Below are 15,458 nucleotides of genomic sequence, written 5' to 3' on the forward strand. Positions count from 1 at the left end.
GTCACAGATATACAGATTTTATTACTAAACTAAATAAGGTCAATGCAATCAGTATACCAGAGAAGCGAAAATCGATTAATCCAAAATTTAATAAACATTGGTGGAATCAGGAATGTAGTAGGGCAGTCGAAGAACAAAAGGTAGCATTAAGACGGTACAAGAAAAAAGGAACAATGGAAAACTACATTAATTATAATAAATGTGTAGCCCAAACGAAAAAAATTATACAACAGAATAAAAAGAAAACGTGGAAAGAATTTTGCATGTCTTTAAACAGAAACACAGATATTAAAAATATTTGGGGACAGGTTAAAAAGCTAAAGAATGTGTACAAACCACCAATAAATTCAACAATAGAAGGGGAATGGACAACAACTTTCTTTAATAAAATTGCACCGCCAGGTCCGAGGCAAAATATATTGTATCCAGTAAATACAGAAAGACACAGTCTAACTAAAAATTTTTCTATGGACGAATTAGAGTCATCCATTAAAACAACTAAAAATACAGCTCCTGGAATAGATAATATACACTATGTTATGCTAAATAAGTTAGGGATGGCTGCAAAGGAGATGATCTTGGCAATATACAATGATATATGGATAACTGAAAGTTACCCCTCTAATTGGAGAGAATTCTTAGTTGTTCCTTTTCTAAAACCAGATCGAAATCCTGAATCACCAGATTCATATAGAGGTATCTCTTTGGGATCTTGTATTGCTAAAACTTTTGAAAGAATGGTTAAAATCAGATTGGAGAAGTGGCTAGAACTTAATAAAAAAATGTCAATGACCCAATTCGGCTTCAGAAAAGGTTATTCTGGTACAGAAAATCTAAGTCATTTAATAACAGATATTAATTTATCCTTCACTAACAATAAATCAGTTACATCTCTATTTATAGATATTGAAAGTGCATACGATAATGTTAACCTCAACATATCGTATAATAAAATGATTGAAGTTGGATTACCAGAGTCTTTTAACACAAAAATAATCAAGTTGTATAGTAATAGAAAATTATATCTTCAAATTAACAACGAACGCTTAGGACCACAAATAGCTCAAGACGGATTACCACAAGGAGGAATATTAAGTCCAATTTTATACCTAATATATACATATGATTTGGAAAAATCGGTGACAGATACTAAAATATTACAATTTGCAGACGATTTGGTAATTTATAGTGACCAAACAGAAATAAATACAGGTGTAGAAAAGGTAAAACAGAGCTACACTGCAATTAGAAATTGGGCGTTTAAAAATGGTATGTCCCTTTCAAATAAAAAAACACAAGCATGTATATTTACCAAACGTAGGAAAGGCATTCCAAAGGAAATAGAAGTAATAGATGGTATTAAATTTCCGGTTAAAAAATCAATAAAATATCTTGGGGTGATTTTGGACCAGAAACTCTTATGGAAGGAACATATAGAAAACACAGTTAAGAAAGCAGAAAGGGGAGTGAACGTGTTGAGAACCATTTCACATTCTAAATGGGGAGCAGATCCTAATATTTCCTTACTGATGTATAGATCCTATATTAGATCAATAATAGACTACGGATCTATTTTCTATGCAGATGCAGCAAATGTTCATCTACAAAAAATTGAAAATGTTGTCAATAAATGTTTAAGACTTTGCATAGGTGCTTTAAAATCTACTCCAATAAACAATCTACATGTGGAGTGCGCAGAGATGCCATTAAGGTTAAGAAGAAATAAACTGTGTAGTCAATTCTTAGTAAATTTATCACATAAAGAATCAGAAATAATTAATAAAATTCATTGGCTTTCGATAAATGATTTAATAAAAGGTTATTGGAAAAAAAAAAGAAATCTCCCTGTATTGCTGAATGTTATAGAGAACTGGCAGAATATAAAGAAACTTTACATACAACCCCAATTAATTTAAATTATATTTTTAATACAGTACAATTAAAAAATTTAAAAATAAACTTCCTAAGAGATTATTCCAATTACCCAACATGTATTAGAGATGTGATGTTTAAAGCTGATATTAAAGAACTATCATCAAATGCTTATCAAATGTACACCGATGCTTCCAAATGTACTAAAGGAACAGCATGTGCAATATACGATCCTCAAATAAATGAGAGTAAGATGTTTAAATTAAACGCAAATAGTAGCATATACTCAGCTGAATTAATAGGCATATTAGAAGCCCTAAAATACTGCCAACATCTTCCAAACAAGAAAATTTATATTTTCTCTGACAGTAAAAGTGCTTTGCAAAAAATTAAGCACCTTCAATCTACATCTAAAATAAATTATATCATCTTAGAAATATTACAAAAAGTTGAAGAATTAAATAAAGATTTCAAAACAATACATCTAATATGGGTCAAAAGCCATTGTGGAATACTGGGCAATGAAACAGTTGATGTCTTAGCTAAAAGGGCCATACACGAAGGAGAAGGAACAAAATACAAATGTACAACAAATGAAATAAAAAAAGTTATTAACAACGTTTGGAAATCAAAATGGGAAGAAGATAATAAAAACAATCAAAAAGGCAAACATTACAAAGAAATTCAAGAAACGATTCCCAAAAAACCATGGTTTATAAAGGGGAATCTTTCCAAAAATGCAATAAGAAAAATTTGTCGTTTGAGGTTTAATCACGTACCGGTTCCCAAATTTCTATTTAAAATTCGTTTAAAAACCGATCCATATTGCAATTGTGGAGAAATAGGAGACGCAGAGCATCAAATATTAAATTGCTCTCTAATACAAGCTCAAGTGAAAATCTTTTTGGACAAAATTTATAAGTTAAAGGATGTCATATATCCAATTAATTTAAAATTCTTATTAAATCAAAGTAATAATCCACAACTGGTCATTTTATTATGTGAGCATATTAAAAATATTAAACTGGAAATATGAGTAGCTATGGTTAACTATCTGTATTTAGAATTAGATAAATATTGTAAAAAAAATGTAAAAACAATGTAATAAAAGAAAAAAAAAACCATTAAGAAGACGAATAACCTCCGCGAGGATGAATCGGGTTTTAGTCTTACCGTAATGGAAAAAAAAACAAAAAACAAAAAAAAACAAAAAACAAAAAACAAAAAAAAAACAAAAAAAAAACAAAAAGAAACAAAAAAAAACAAAAAAAAACAAAAAAAAACAAAAAACAAAAAAAAAAAGAAAAAAAATATATAACAAAAAAAAAATAAAAAAGATACAAAAAAAAGAAAAAAAATATAATTGAATAAAAAGATGAATAATATAATGAAAACTAAATGTAAAAATGTGAATGTAAAAAATGTGAATGTAAAATAATAATAATGATAATGATATGATGATATTGTAATGTATAAATAGGGAAGTAAAATAAACATAGAGTAGTTGAAATTAATGTAAAAATGAGCAAACTCGGTTAGATGGGCGAATGGACCCTAAGGTCCGCAGTCATACAAACCCAAGAAAAAAAAAAAGTATACTGAGCATTTAAAAAATGTAAGGACATAATTTATATTTTAAGATTTTATAATTTTATACCGTGTCAATCAGGTATATTAACCTTTGTGGGCGATACATTGAATCTTAAATATCGATATATTATTCGATATATCGAAAGTTGAATATCGATATAAAAACCTCGATAAAATTTTAAAATATATCGATATGTCTAACGTATCGATTCATCGTTGCCATCCCTACATATACATATATTTTTACTAGTATGCGCCCCCATATGTATTTTTAACTCATATTGTGTTACACACTGTTTTGTGTACATTTCACATTTAATGGTTTTTCATCAGTGTGCGTTCTCATATGAACTTTTAAGCTAGAATTTTGTGTAAACTGTTTTGTGCATATTTCACATCCAAATGGTTTTTCACGAGTATGCACCACCATATGTGTTTTTAAGTGAGTCCTTCTTGAAAACTGTTTTGTGCATATTTCACAATCAAATCGTTTTTCTCCAGTATGCACCACCATATGCATTTTTAAGTCAGTACTTGTTACAAACTGTTTTGTGCATATTTCACATCCAAACAGTTTTTCACCAGTGTGCATTCTTATCATATGACTTTTTAAGTGACCATTTCGTAAAAACTGTTTTGTGCATATTTCACATCGAAATGGTCTTTCTCCATTGTGAAATCTCAAATGCATTTTTAAATTAGAACTTCGCGAAAACTTTTTGGTGCAAATTTCACATCCAAATAGGTTTTCATTAGTATGTACCACCATATGTATTTTTAGCTCATAGGGCGTTACAAATTGTTTTGTGCATATTTCACATCTAAATGGTTTTTCACCAGTGTGCGTTCTCATATGAACTTTTAAGCTAGAATTTTGTGTAAACCGTCTTGTGCATATTTCACATCCAAATGGTTTTTCACCAGTGTGTGTTCTCATATGAAGTGTTAGGTGTGCACTTCGTGAAAACTTTTTTGTACATATTCCACATACAAATGGTTTTTCTCCAGTATGCACTTCCATGTGATTTTTTAAATACCTATTTTGTGAAAACTGTTTCTTGCAAATTTTACATCCAAATGGTTTTTCACCAGTGTGAATTCTCAAATGTTTTTTTAAATCGGAACTATACAAAAACCCTTTGGTGCAAATTTCACATCGGAATGGATTTTCATTAGTGTGCGTTCTCATATGAACTTTTAAGTAAGCACTTTGTGAAAACTGTTTTGTGCATATTTCACATCCAAATGGTTTTTCTCCAGTGTGAATTCTCAAATGTAATTTTAAATCAAAACTATATGAAAACCCTTTGGTGCAAATTACACATCGAAATGGTTTCTCATTAATATGCACCGCCATATGTTGTTTTAGATTATCATTTGTAACAAACTGGCTATTGCAAACTTCACATGTTAAATGGTTTCCAGAGGAGTGTATGTTCATGTAAACTTTGTGTTCACTTTGTGTACATTGTTCCGAGATGGTTTCATATATGGCAGATTTTTCTCTAATGTGCTGCTGTATCAAATGTCTTCTTAAACTTTTCTTCAATGCATACTTTTTAAAACAAAATTGACTAGCAAAAGATTCTTCAACGATATTCACTTTCCTTCCGTCAGTTGTACATTGGTTCAATGTGTTATTTATAACCTGATTTTTTAATTCGTTGTTTTCATCAGTTATTCTATCTTCATATTTGAAACCTAAAATCATAGTAATCTATTAAAATAGCAACGTAACGATAAACACAAAATAGTAATTTGAGATAAGGTTAAGAGAAGAAACTGTGATATATCCAGCATTTTCCGATTTTTTGGGAGAAATTAAAATATTCTAGTTAAGAGGAAACAGTAGCGATCAACAGGTAGCAACAAACGAGTTCCAAGATTGCGACTCTAATTTTGAATATTTTGTCGAGATATTTGGCACACATATTCGTAATAAGTATAATAAAGAATGGCGGTACAGTCCAATTTCAGAAATATGTTAGTATGTGGAAATTACTCTATAACTAAATAAAATATTGAAAAAAGGAAAGAAGGACAAAAAATACACTTTCTTCAAATAAACTTGTTTATCCTATGCCTAGATTTTGTGTAATCTTGGAACTACTAAATATCGATTTTTTTATAACAAGAAATCGAACGTCACTGACTTGGCAACATTTCGCACCTATGTGTATAAAAATTATTGTTTTTGATAGTATAAACGTCATTGTCAGTGTCGAATTACCGACGCACTGTTGCCTCACTTTTGAAAGTTTGCAGAACTGTCGCAATCTTGGGCCGCGTTCGTTGCTACCTGTTGATCGCTACTGTATCACCTTAAGATTTTGTCAGTAAAAAAAACAAATGAGAGTTCTACGTTTTCTTAACCGATCCTATTCTTCCAACACTCACTCTTGGCAGAATCCGCGTGGGATCCTTTACATTATAGCGCTACTACTTATTTAAAATATGTATGAATTGTCAATATAAGTAAAATAAAATTAATTAAAATAATTTTTTGTAATACTAAACAGCGAAACACAATTTGTATATTTTGTATTTTGAGAATGACTTCCAAAGTGGAAATCGAAACGTCAAAATCTATGTATTTTTAATTAAAATTGTAGTTAATTCCAAATAAAAATAGTAAAGTTAATGTCAGAACACAGACACATCGCTCGTTTAAACAAAATTTACTTCAGCATCACCAGTGGCGTAACAAACTCCGTCGCCCCCCCGGAGATTTGGAAATGGGCCCCTCCCCCTAAAAACGTATACATATATGTATGTGTTACATAGTGTATTTATGCTTTGTTTATAACAACTTACATGTTTGATCTTTATTGGTATAGAATAAAATAGAACAAAAATTGAGAGTGTAGTCGCAAAATTTCGTGCTGATGCTTTTTAAATGCATTCTTTTTTTCGAATCCTGCGTTTAAACTTTTCAAAAAATATTTAGGTATTAGTTTTCTCAGGATTCGAAAAAAATGAATGCATTTAAAAAGCATTAGTCCGAAATTTTACGTCTGGACTCTTTAAACTATAACATTATTACATGGTATTATGCTATGAGATGAACAACTTTCTTCGTGCACTACAATCAGCGAATATATCGAAACTTCGTTTTCAGTACTTATAAGCGCTAGAGAAGATAACCCTACTTCTAACATTGTACTACGAAGATATGGTTTTATTAATTTATGTTTAGAAAAATATCTCTCTGAATTAGCGGTCGTGACAAGTAAAGTTGAAAACAAGATGTACGCATGACACACTTCTGGTATGCAAGATGCAAGCACTATTGCAATGAAAATCTATAAGAATAATTTTGGCTGCATCATAAATTGAGATCGCCGATTCCAACTGTGTCATTGATTTTCTAACAAATTGAAGTTGCTCCAAAAACTCATTACTTAAATCTGACGGGTACGCAGCAATTAATTTACTGGTTCCTGCAAAAATATGTGGATCCGATTTGAAAAGACTTTAAAATATGTAAGACTTTAAAATCGTTGTTCACTTTGTACATACTTATAAATCCAGCTTGAATTTGTTCAATGACTACATCGAGATTTCCGAAAAACACGCCTAATCTTAATATATATTACATTTCTTCAGGGTTTGAGACAGTGCCGTAAGTACGATGTTGGGGGCCCCGGGGCAAACGTGATCTCCCCTACCGGCGGATCTGGTAGGTTCTCCCCCCCCAGCCGTAGGGGGTCCGGAAAATATTTGATATTTAACCCCTTGAAAACGCATTTTAATGCATTCCATGATAATGCATTCTTGTAGCTACATGTTGCTATTTTAGTTGACTTACACAAAACTAAATAATTTTGCAAGTACCATCAATATAACATCTATTCTGATTTCATAAAAGGAAAAAGGATCCAATTTTATATTTAAACATATAGGTAATTATCGTATATCCGTACACTAAGAACGAAATAAAGATGGAACTAGAAGCAAACAAGAATCAACAAGGTTTGAACAATAATTATTGTTTAATGATAAAATCAAAACAAGAAGAGAATAAATTATGAACAGAAAATAAACGGTTTTATTACACCGAAATAACTAATTTCCTAAGTAATAATTTAAATTTTTATGTTAAGGTCTCGGGGGCCCCAGCTTAGCTCAGGCCTCAGTGGCCCCCTGTTCTGTTCCAATTACATTTTAGCCAAAAAGACTAATTTCCCCATTAAAAAATTAAAACTTTATGTTGAGATCTAGGGTGACTTTTAAAATTGTGTCATTTAAAAATATTTCGTTGAAATCGGCTTTTAAAATACATATTTTTATTTTCCTCATTAAAATCTATGCATGGCCAACCAAAAGGGGGCATCCTTGGACGGGGCCCCCCTTGGCCGGGACCTTCGGTTGCCCCAATGGTAGTTACGGCCCTGGTTTGAGATGAGTTAAACATGTAAGAACTCAAAAATATGCTTCATATTATCAAACCTTTTGATTTTAAAAGTACAGGCTAAGCCATAGTTAGTAGCAAAATCTTTGGATTCTTGTAAAAATGACGTACTATAGTTTTGACTAAAGATTTGACAAACATTCTTTACAGTTATGTAAAAGTACTACTTTATTTTGTAAAATAGATGAGAAGACAAATCATTCAAACTGTTCCATTTGACTTTTTTAATTATTAGTTGTTATTCTCTCCTCACGATGTGTGGGAGTCAACATTATTTTAGACAGTGTTTTTAAATTTTCATGTACAGTTCGTCTAATATACTTACCGTTGAAAGTCATTAGGGAGTTTTTGTGCACACAAATACGTAAACGTAACCCATCTTTTTGACATATACGCTTGCGCATTAATGGTTGAACTCCCGTATCTCGATGCGTATTACCTAAAGTAGCGCTCTGATACGTACGTGAGAACGCATCCCTATTGGCGATTACCTACCAATGGGCAATGGCTACCAAATGAACATTTCATCAGCGTACTACCCGTTTATAAATATTTAAGGTTATATTGGTTATTGGTTTAGTCTATTTGAGTAAAATTATTCTGTGTTTGTAATTGGAAATTCGAACTTCATAATAGATTTAAAATTTTATTGTTTTCAAGTTGTCTATTAATAAAGCAAAACAAACAAATCTTGTATTAATTTAAGAAATACAGTGATCACCACAATTAATAACTTGATAAATAAATGACCTAATTTCTGTAAAATTTTCAAATAAATATGAACAAACTATTTACATTATACTGGAATTATGATGTAGGTACAATAATTTACAACTAAAAAGTAGGTATAAACAAAAATAAAAAAAATTTTAACCTAAGGAAAAATAATATTTTTATATTTAAATAGAAGCAATAAAAACCATACAATTTCATCATTCATTTATCTTTTTTTACATTTGTATATTAATTGTATATTGTGTGAACATTGTTTTATTTTTTTAATGTCAACGGAATTTAAAAATTACTTTACGATTTGCTTTACGTTACGTTAAGGCAGTCACAAAAACTACCTATTTTAACGTTCATCCTCTACGACACGTTAGTGGCTTTACGTATACGGAGATGCGTTACGTTACGTAGCAACAAAAACTCCCTATTATCTAAGTCAGAGATCTAAGTTGACATAGTTGCCAAAGTATAAAAAAATCCTGAATCCATATGTCTAGAGGCTCTAATTCCAGTGAACTCGGCAAAATGATTCTAAAAAAGAACACACCTACCACCTAAATATTTCGTGTTTATATCACGTCGCGTCGCGGGTTATGGCGCGGATGACGCGCAACGGTAAGTATATTAGACGGAGTATATTTCTGCTTTACATCAAGCACAGTTTGGAATCTGGATGACCACCTAGTCACCGATTATGTTTTTAGAGTAGGTAAGCGAATCGAGGAAAGTTTATGAAGATTTTCTAGCCACTGCTTAAAAACGTTGCGTATGCATGCGTAAGAAAATATATCAATAACACATTTTTACATATATTAGACGACAAGATGGGGCCCCTGATCTATTGCCCCCCCCCCGCAAGCTTCATGCTGCGGGGGCCTCTGTTACGCCCCTGAGCATCACCCATCACAACCCAATTCAAGACAAAAATATGTTAACCATAACGATTACTAGATATTTGTCATTCAAAACTTCCATGCCCCGCGCACTCTAGTAAAAAAAATGTAATCGTATTTAGTTTCCTTCCAATTTTACAGAGGCGCTGATGTCGGCATCGTAATTGGTGGAACATGACTTTTGACAAATCTTGCACTGACTAGATTTTGTACGGGATTTTCGAGAGGACGCGTGCCGCCAGAGATCCTGCGCTGTCTGTGTTTAGTCATTATGGTCAGTTATTATTTTGTGTTTGTAGTTTGTTTGTGTCACCATAAAAAGATATTCAGTCGTGTTTTTTGATATTGTTGTTATTTTGTAATCGAGAACCTTTTTAAAGGTAAGTTTTTCTGATTGTAAGGAAGAGATTTTCTGATTCTACTGTTTATCCAACAGTTTTAAAATACACATTTTATTTCGCGTTTTGTTGTTAGGTCTAATGGCTCCGATCAGCTGTTGTGTGCAGACGGTGGAAAAATTCAACAAGTAAACATATATTTAATCCAAATTAAATACTCATATTTCTATGTAAAATGTCACATTATTGTATAAATAAATAATTAAGAAACAAAAGTTGTTTGTGTTTTACCTTTATTGTCCACTTGAATAAAATATTAAATATTGGAAGTACCGTATGGAGGCTAGATTACGCTACCCATCCTATCCAATCAACAACAAGAACGTTTAAAATTTCACACCTATCATGTCGAAGCTACAGACCACTTATGTGGAGGCCAGATTTGTAGTAACCTTTCAATTAACCAGGTGCTGAAATACGTGACATATTTTTTGAAGAGTAAGATCGCGTTCTACCCAATCACACAACACTTTTATCTATGAAAACTTCAACGTGAACCATACGTGCCGAACACTTGCAATACCTCATCATCATAGAAAAAAGTGTTGTGTGATTGGGTAGAACGCGATCTTACCCTTCAAAAAATATGTCACGTACAGTTGAGTCCGCGAGTCTTTACCCGTGCGTCATCATTTAAAGCATACGAAATAAGTCGGAAATTTACTAAACGCAACGGCAAGCGGATATTATTCCGATCACGGGTTATAGTATAAAATTTGACGTTATCAAATAAATAGTGTCAAATTTAAGTTGTGCTTTAAAATTTTGGTGCATAATTACAGCTACATTTGAAGTAGCTTAATAAATTATTTTATTATCATTGATTATTAAATAAATAAACAATTTATAAAAAAATTCAATAACATATTTTCTTTTTGTTATTTTATTCACTTTGGTGGAACCTTAAACACAAGCATTCAACTGTGTCAACAATGAGGGTAGCTTTGTACGTTGTCAAAATTTATCGTAAAATAACATAAACTTATCAAACAATTTCTAACTCCAATATAAAATTTGTTGTGAAAACAACTGTTGGTATACTATAAAAAACTTCAAAATGCAAAAATTCGACAGAATAACAGCAAGAAATTCAACAAACTGACAGCCACAAAAGTAAACATACCAAAACGTCAGAAATTGTACTTAAAATATGTGAAGACATCCCCAACCGTCTTTCTTTGTACCTATCTCTTTTCAATGCACTGAGTCTAAATCGTTCATAAAAATAACATGTGTTTTTACTTAATAACAGGCGGCAGCTGGTTTGTCATTAATTTCATACGTGGAAGAGAATGATGCTAAATAAAAAGTATGTGTTTTATCTCGCCAGGTATTAATGACGCACGGGTAAAGACTCGCGGACCCAACTGTATTTCAGCACCTGGTTAATTGGAAGGATACTACAAATCTAGCCTCCACATAAGTGGTTTGTAGCTTCGACATGATAGGTGTGAAATTTTAAACGTTCTTGTTGTTGATTGGATAGGAAGGGTGCCATAATCTAGCCTCCATGCTAGGTACATAGCCTCCATACGGTACTTCCAATATTTAATATTTTATTCAAGTGGACAATAAAGGTAAAACACAAACAACTTTTGTTTCTTACTTATTTATTTATACAATAATGTGACATTTTACATAGAAATATGAGTATTTAATTTGGATTAAATAAATGTTTACTTGTTGAATTTTTCCACCGTCTGCACACAACAGCTGAACGGAGCCATTAGACCTAACAACAAAACGCGAAATAAAGTGTGTATTTTAAAACTGTTGGATAAACAGTACCTACAATCAGAAAATCTCTACCTTACAATCAGAAAAACTTACCTTTAAAAAGGTACTCGATTACAAAATAACAAAAATATCAAAAAACACGACTGAATATCAGCTTTTTATGGTGACACAAACACATCACATAACCGACCATATAAAATAACTGAACGACAACGAACGAACGAACACTGAACACAGATAGCGCAGGATTTGTCAAAAGTCATGTTCCACCCATCACAATGCCGACATCAGCGCCTCTGACAAAATGGAAGGAAAATAAATACGATTACATGATTTTTATTAGAGTGCGCAGGGCATGCTCATCATTTCTCTCGAATTATCTAGTAATACTTCATAATACTCCAAATAATATCTTCCATAATACTCCAAACAAGTTGGGGAAAAAATATTTTTATTAAAATTATAGATACATTTTAGTTTATTTATGTTCTTTACATTACACTGGTCAACAAAAAAATTTTTTGAGTCTGTTATTTAGTAAATATTTTCTGTTTGTATACATCGAAAATTAAGCAGAAACTCAATAAATAATAAATAAAGTTTGCTTTTGTACCTTTAAATAATGACAAATAAATATACGGTGTTTTGGCAGTTTTTTGTGAGGGTCCGTTGTATTTAAGATGTTACAAAGGGGTGAGGAGTGACTTGGGTGTGAAGCGAGAAGTGGCACACTGACGTGTTAGTGCACGCGTGAACATTGCAGTGAAATAACGTATTTTATGTGTCGCAAGGTCTAGAAATGTCTTCAAAAAAATGTAAAAATGACGTGGACTGTTTTTGCTATATTTGTGGCGAATTCATTAAAGTGGGAGCCAAAAAATTTTGTTTGATATCTCTACAAGAAGCTTAAAACAATGGAAACAGATTTCCATCTCTTCCTCTGGCTCATTCTGTAATGCTCAAAGAAAATTACGAGAGCGCTGATCTGGAGTGTGGCCAGTAATAAGGGATTTCAATATGATTGGTTTTCTGGAGCGAATGCAAGGCGGATACACTAAATATCCATATTAACTTTGCGTATGGGATAGTAAAGCCGGTGTACTTCACTACCAGCAGCACTCATGGTCTCATCGGAGCGAGTTTCAAATGTGGATCCCCATCATGCATTAATGCCTCCATTGCATATTAGTAAAGGGTAATAAGCTAGAAATGGACCATGTTCAGGACATTCAAAGATCCAGGTAGCTGACTACTTTTTTAGTTATTGTAGACCTATAGGAAGAAAACCTATCTGTTTTCTGCCTAGAGTTCGCGTCCGTTTTTTAATTATTAACAATTTAGTGTAAAAATCGCGATTTTTTCGATTTTTTGCACCTCGTTCAAAAGCTAAACAGTTTACATAAAACCACAAAATTTAATTTTTTAGAACATTGAAAACCCTTCAAAATGTCGATTTTTTAAAGTTAATTTGTTGCTACGCAAACTGCAAAATAAGTGAAAAACGTTATTTGTTAATAACTTTTACTAAAACTACTTTAGAACTTTAGTGTTTCACCCAAAGTTGTGTATTGGGGTACTTAACAAACCCTCAAAATTTGAGACTAATCCATTAATTAGTTTAAAAGTTATTTTATTTGTTTATCCCAGAGACCTTTATTTTGCAATAACATAAGACAGAAAATAATGAAGATAATGCAATTCTGCGTATGTCAAATGAAAGTAGAAAAGTGATACTATCAAAATGTACTAAGAAAAGATAAAAATTATCTAATATAGTCAAAAATACTAATGCCAAAATTTTGAAATTTTATAGTTATTAAAGTTTAGAACAAATTTAAAAATATTGTCCGCAGAAAAAATCATTTTACATATTCTAAAAGTTGGTATTTTACACAAATTTTTAAAAATGTTGCCCAGTTGGTGACTAGTCGTGGTAAGTGAAGGGGGAGCTGGGAGCCGACAAATGCACGAGTTCAAAAACTAAAAAAGGCAACTTAAAACTACTATAATTTTCTATATCTAGGGATTCTACTGAATATATTTTGATCTTTCTTTTTCTAATTTGTATGTAATTTTTCTGTACATTACAAATATGTAATGTGTCTATTTGCAATTTGACATTTATTAATTAATAAAAAGTTTAATTAACAATTTTTGAAAAAATATTTTTTTCCCAAAAATCCATGTTTTTAATCAGACTATCATTATTAATTATACAAAAAGTTAAGGTATACTTTAATAAATAAATTATCTTCAATAAATAATTATCTAATAAAAATAATTTATTTATGAAAGTGAACTTTAACTTTTTGTATGATCATTAATGATACTATGATTAAAAAATAGATTTTTGTAAAAAATTATTTTTTCAAGAATTGTTTAAACAAATTAGACTGATTATTAATTAATAAATTTATAAACAAATTGCATATTTGTAATGTACGTATAAATTAAATACAAATTAAAAAAAGAAAGATGAAAATCCATTGAGTTGATCGGGAGATACAGAAAATTGTATTAGTTTGAAATTGATTTATCGGTATTTTAACTCGGTGGATTCGTAGGTTCCCACTAGTAACCGTTTGAACTACAATTTTGAAAAATCGTAGAGGGTGCTGTGAAGATACAATGTTTATGACAATTTTTAAACAAGAAATACAAATCCCATTATTTAAAATTGCATCAATGAAATTCCTTAATTATTATAAACAAATTAGCTGTGAATTAAAAATTTTTTTAAATTTTTTTCAGCTTTCAAAAGCTAAATTTTTTATTTGAAAATTCGTGTTAAAATACTAGCTTTTCGAATATATAAAAATATTGTTCCTACGGATAACATTTGTAAAGTTATTATAAATGTTTATAAACTACAAAGTTTCAAAAATTTGGCATTAGGATTTTTGATTATATTGATTAATTTTTTTATCTTTTGTTAATACATTTTTATACTATCACTCCTCTACTTTCATTTGGCATACTCAGAATTGGGCTATCTTCATTATTTTCTGTCTTATGTTATTGCAAAATAGAGGTCTCTGGGATAAACAAATAGAATAACTCTTAAACTAATTAATGGATCGGTCTCAAATTTTAAAGTTTTGTTAAGTACCCCAATACCCAACTTTGGGTGAAACACTAAAGTTATAAGGTATTCTTGTTCTCATGATCATTTTTCAGTGCGTCATTAATTATGACGTCATATACTGTATTGGGTGTGTCGAGACTTATTTCATGTAATTATTGACGAATATGACAGATGCTAGAATCGTACTTAGCCATAGGTGAAAAGCTGGTGGAATTAAACTAATTAGTAATTTAGTATATTTGATTTTTACACAATATGTTAACATGTAGGTATTTTTTATAAAGGGGAATAAAATTAAAAAGTAAACAATATTGTTAATTAAATTTATAAATATGGAAACATTAAAAAATGACACAAAACTATCCATTAATTGTGTTTTTATCTCCTTCTCTAGGTGCTGTCTCCGCTTCAAAAGTTGGCAGTCATCAGAGCGATCTTTATTTCTGAAACCGCTGCTCTAAATAATTCATTGTTATTACATCCAAACCAGTTCCTAAGGTTCTTCAGCCATGAGTTACGTCTCCTTACTATAGATCTTTTTATTGCATAATTACCTGGAGTATTAGATATACATCTCTCATCACATGTCCCATATATCTCAGTTTTCTTCTTATTTGTTAGTTCTTCTCGTTCCTTATGCGTAAGTCTCATTACCTCCACGTTGGCTATTCTATCTACTCATGAGATATTTAGCACTCTTCGGTACATCTCAAATGTCTCTAGTCTCCTCACGCCAATGACTA

General features: G+C 31.1%; 1 protein-coding gene and 1 long non-coding RNA gene across 4 annotated transcripts in view; both read right to left on the reverse strand.

Annotated features, from left to right (window-relative positions):
- LOC126888291 (gastrula zinc finger protein XlCGF57.1-like) overlaps positions 1–15,458 on the reverse strand; it is a 163,548-nt gene that overhangs the window by 60,727 nt on the left and 87,363 nt on the right. The window contains exon 3 of one of the 3 annotated variants that reach the window (XM_050656424.1): positions 3,283–5,163. The exons of the other annotated variants lie outside the window; for them this stretch is intronic. Within the exon in view, the coding sequence (XP_050512381.1) occupies positions 3,749–5,163 (1,415 nt within the window). The 3' untranslated portion in view covers positions 3,283–3,748. Of the gene's footprint in view, positions 1–3,282; positions 5,164–15,458 lie in introns of those variants that run through there. 3 annotated transcript variants of the gene reach the window in all.
- LOC126888301 (uncharacterized) lies at positions 11,487–11,838 on the reverse strand. The gene is made up of 2 exons (XR_007699499.1): positions 11,724–11,838; positions 11,487–11,625 (listed from the first exon to the last, which is right to left on the reverse strand). It is a non-coding gene; the product is annotated as an uncharacterized LOC126888301 (long non-coding RNA).

Source organism: Diabrotica virgifera, chromosome 7, assembly GCF_917563875.1.
Source record: "Diabrotica virgifera virgifera chromosome 7, PGI_DIABVI_V3a".
Taxonomy (NCBI): Eukaryota; Metazoa; Arthropoda; class Insecta; order Coleoptera; family Chrysomelidae; genus Diabrotica; species Diabrotica virgifera.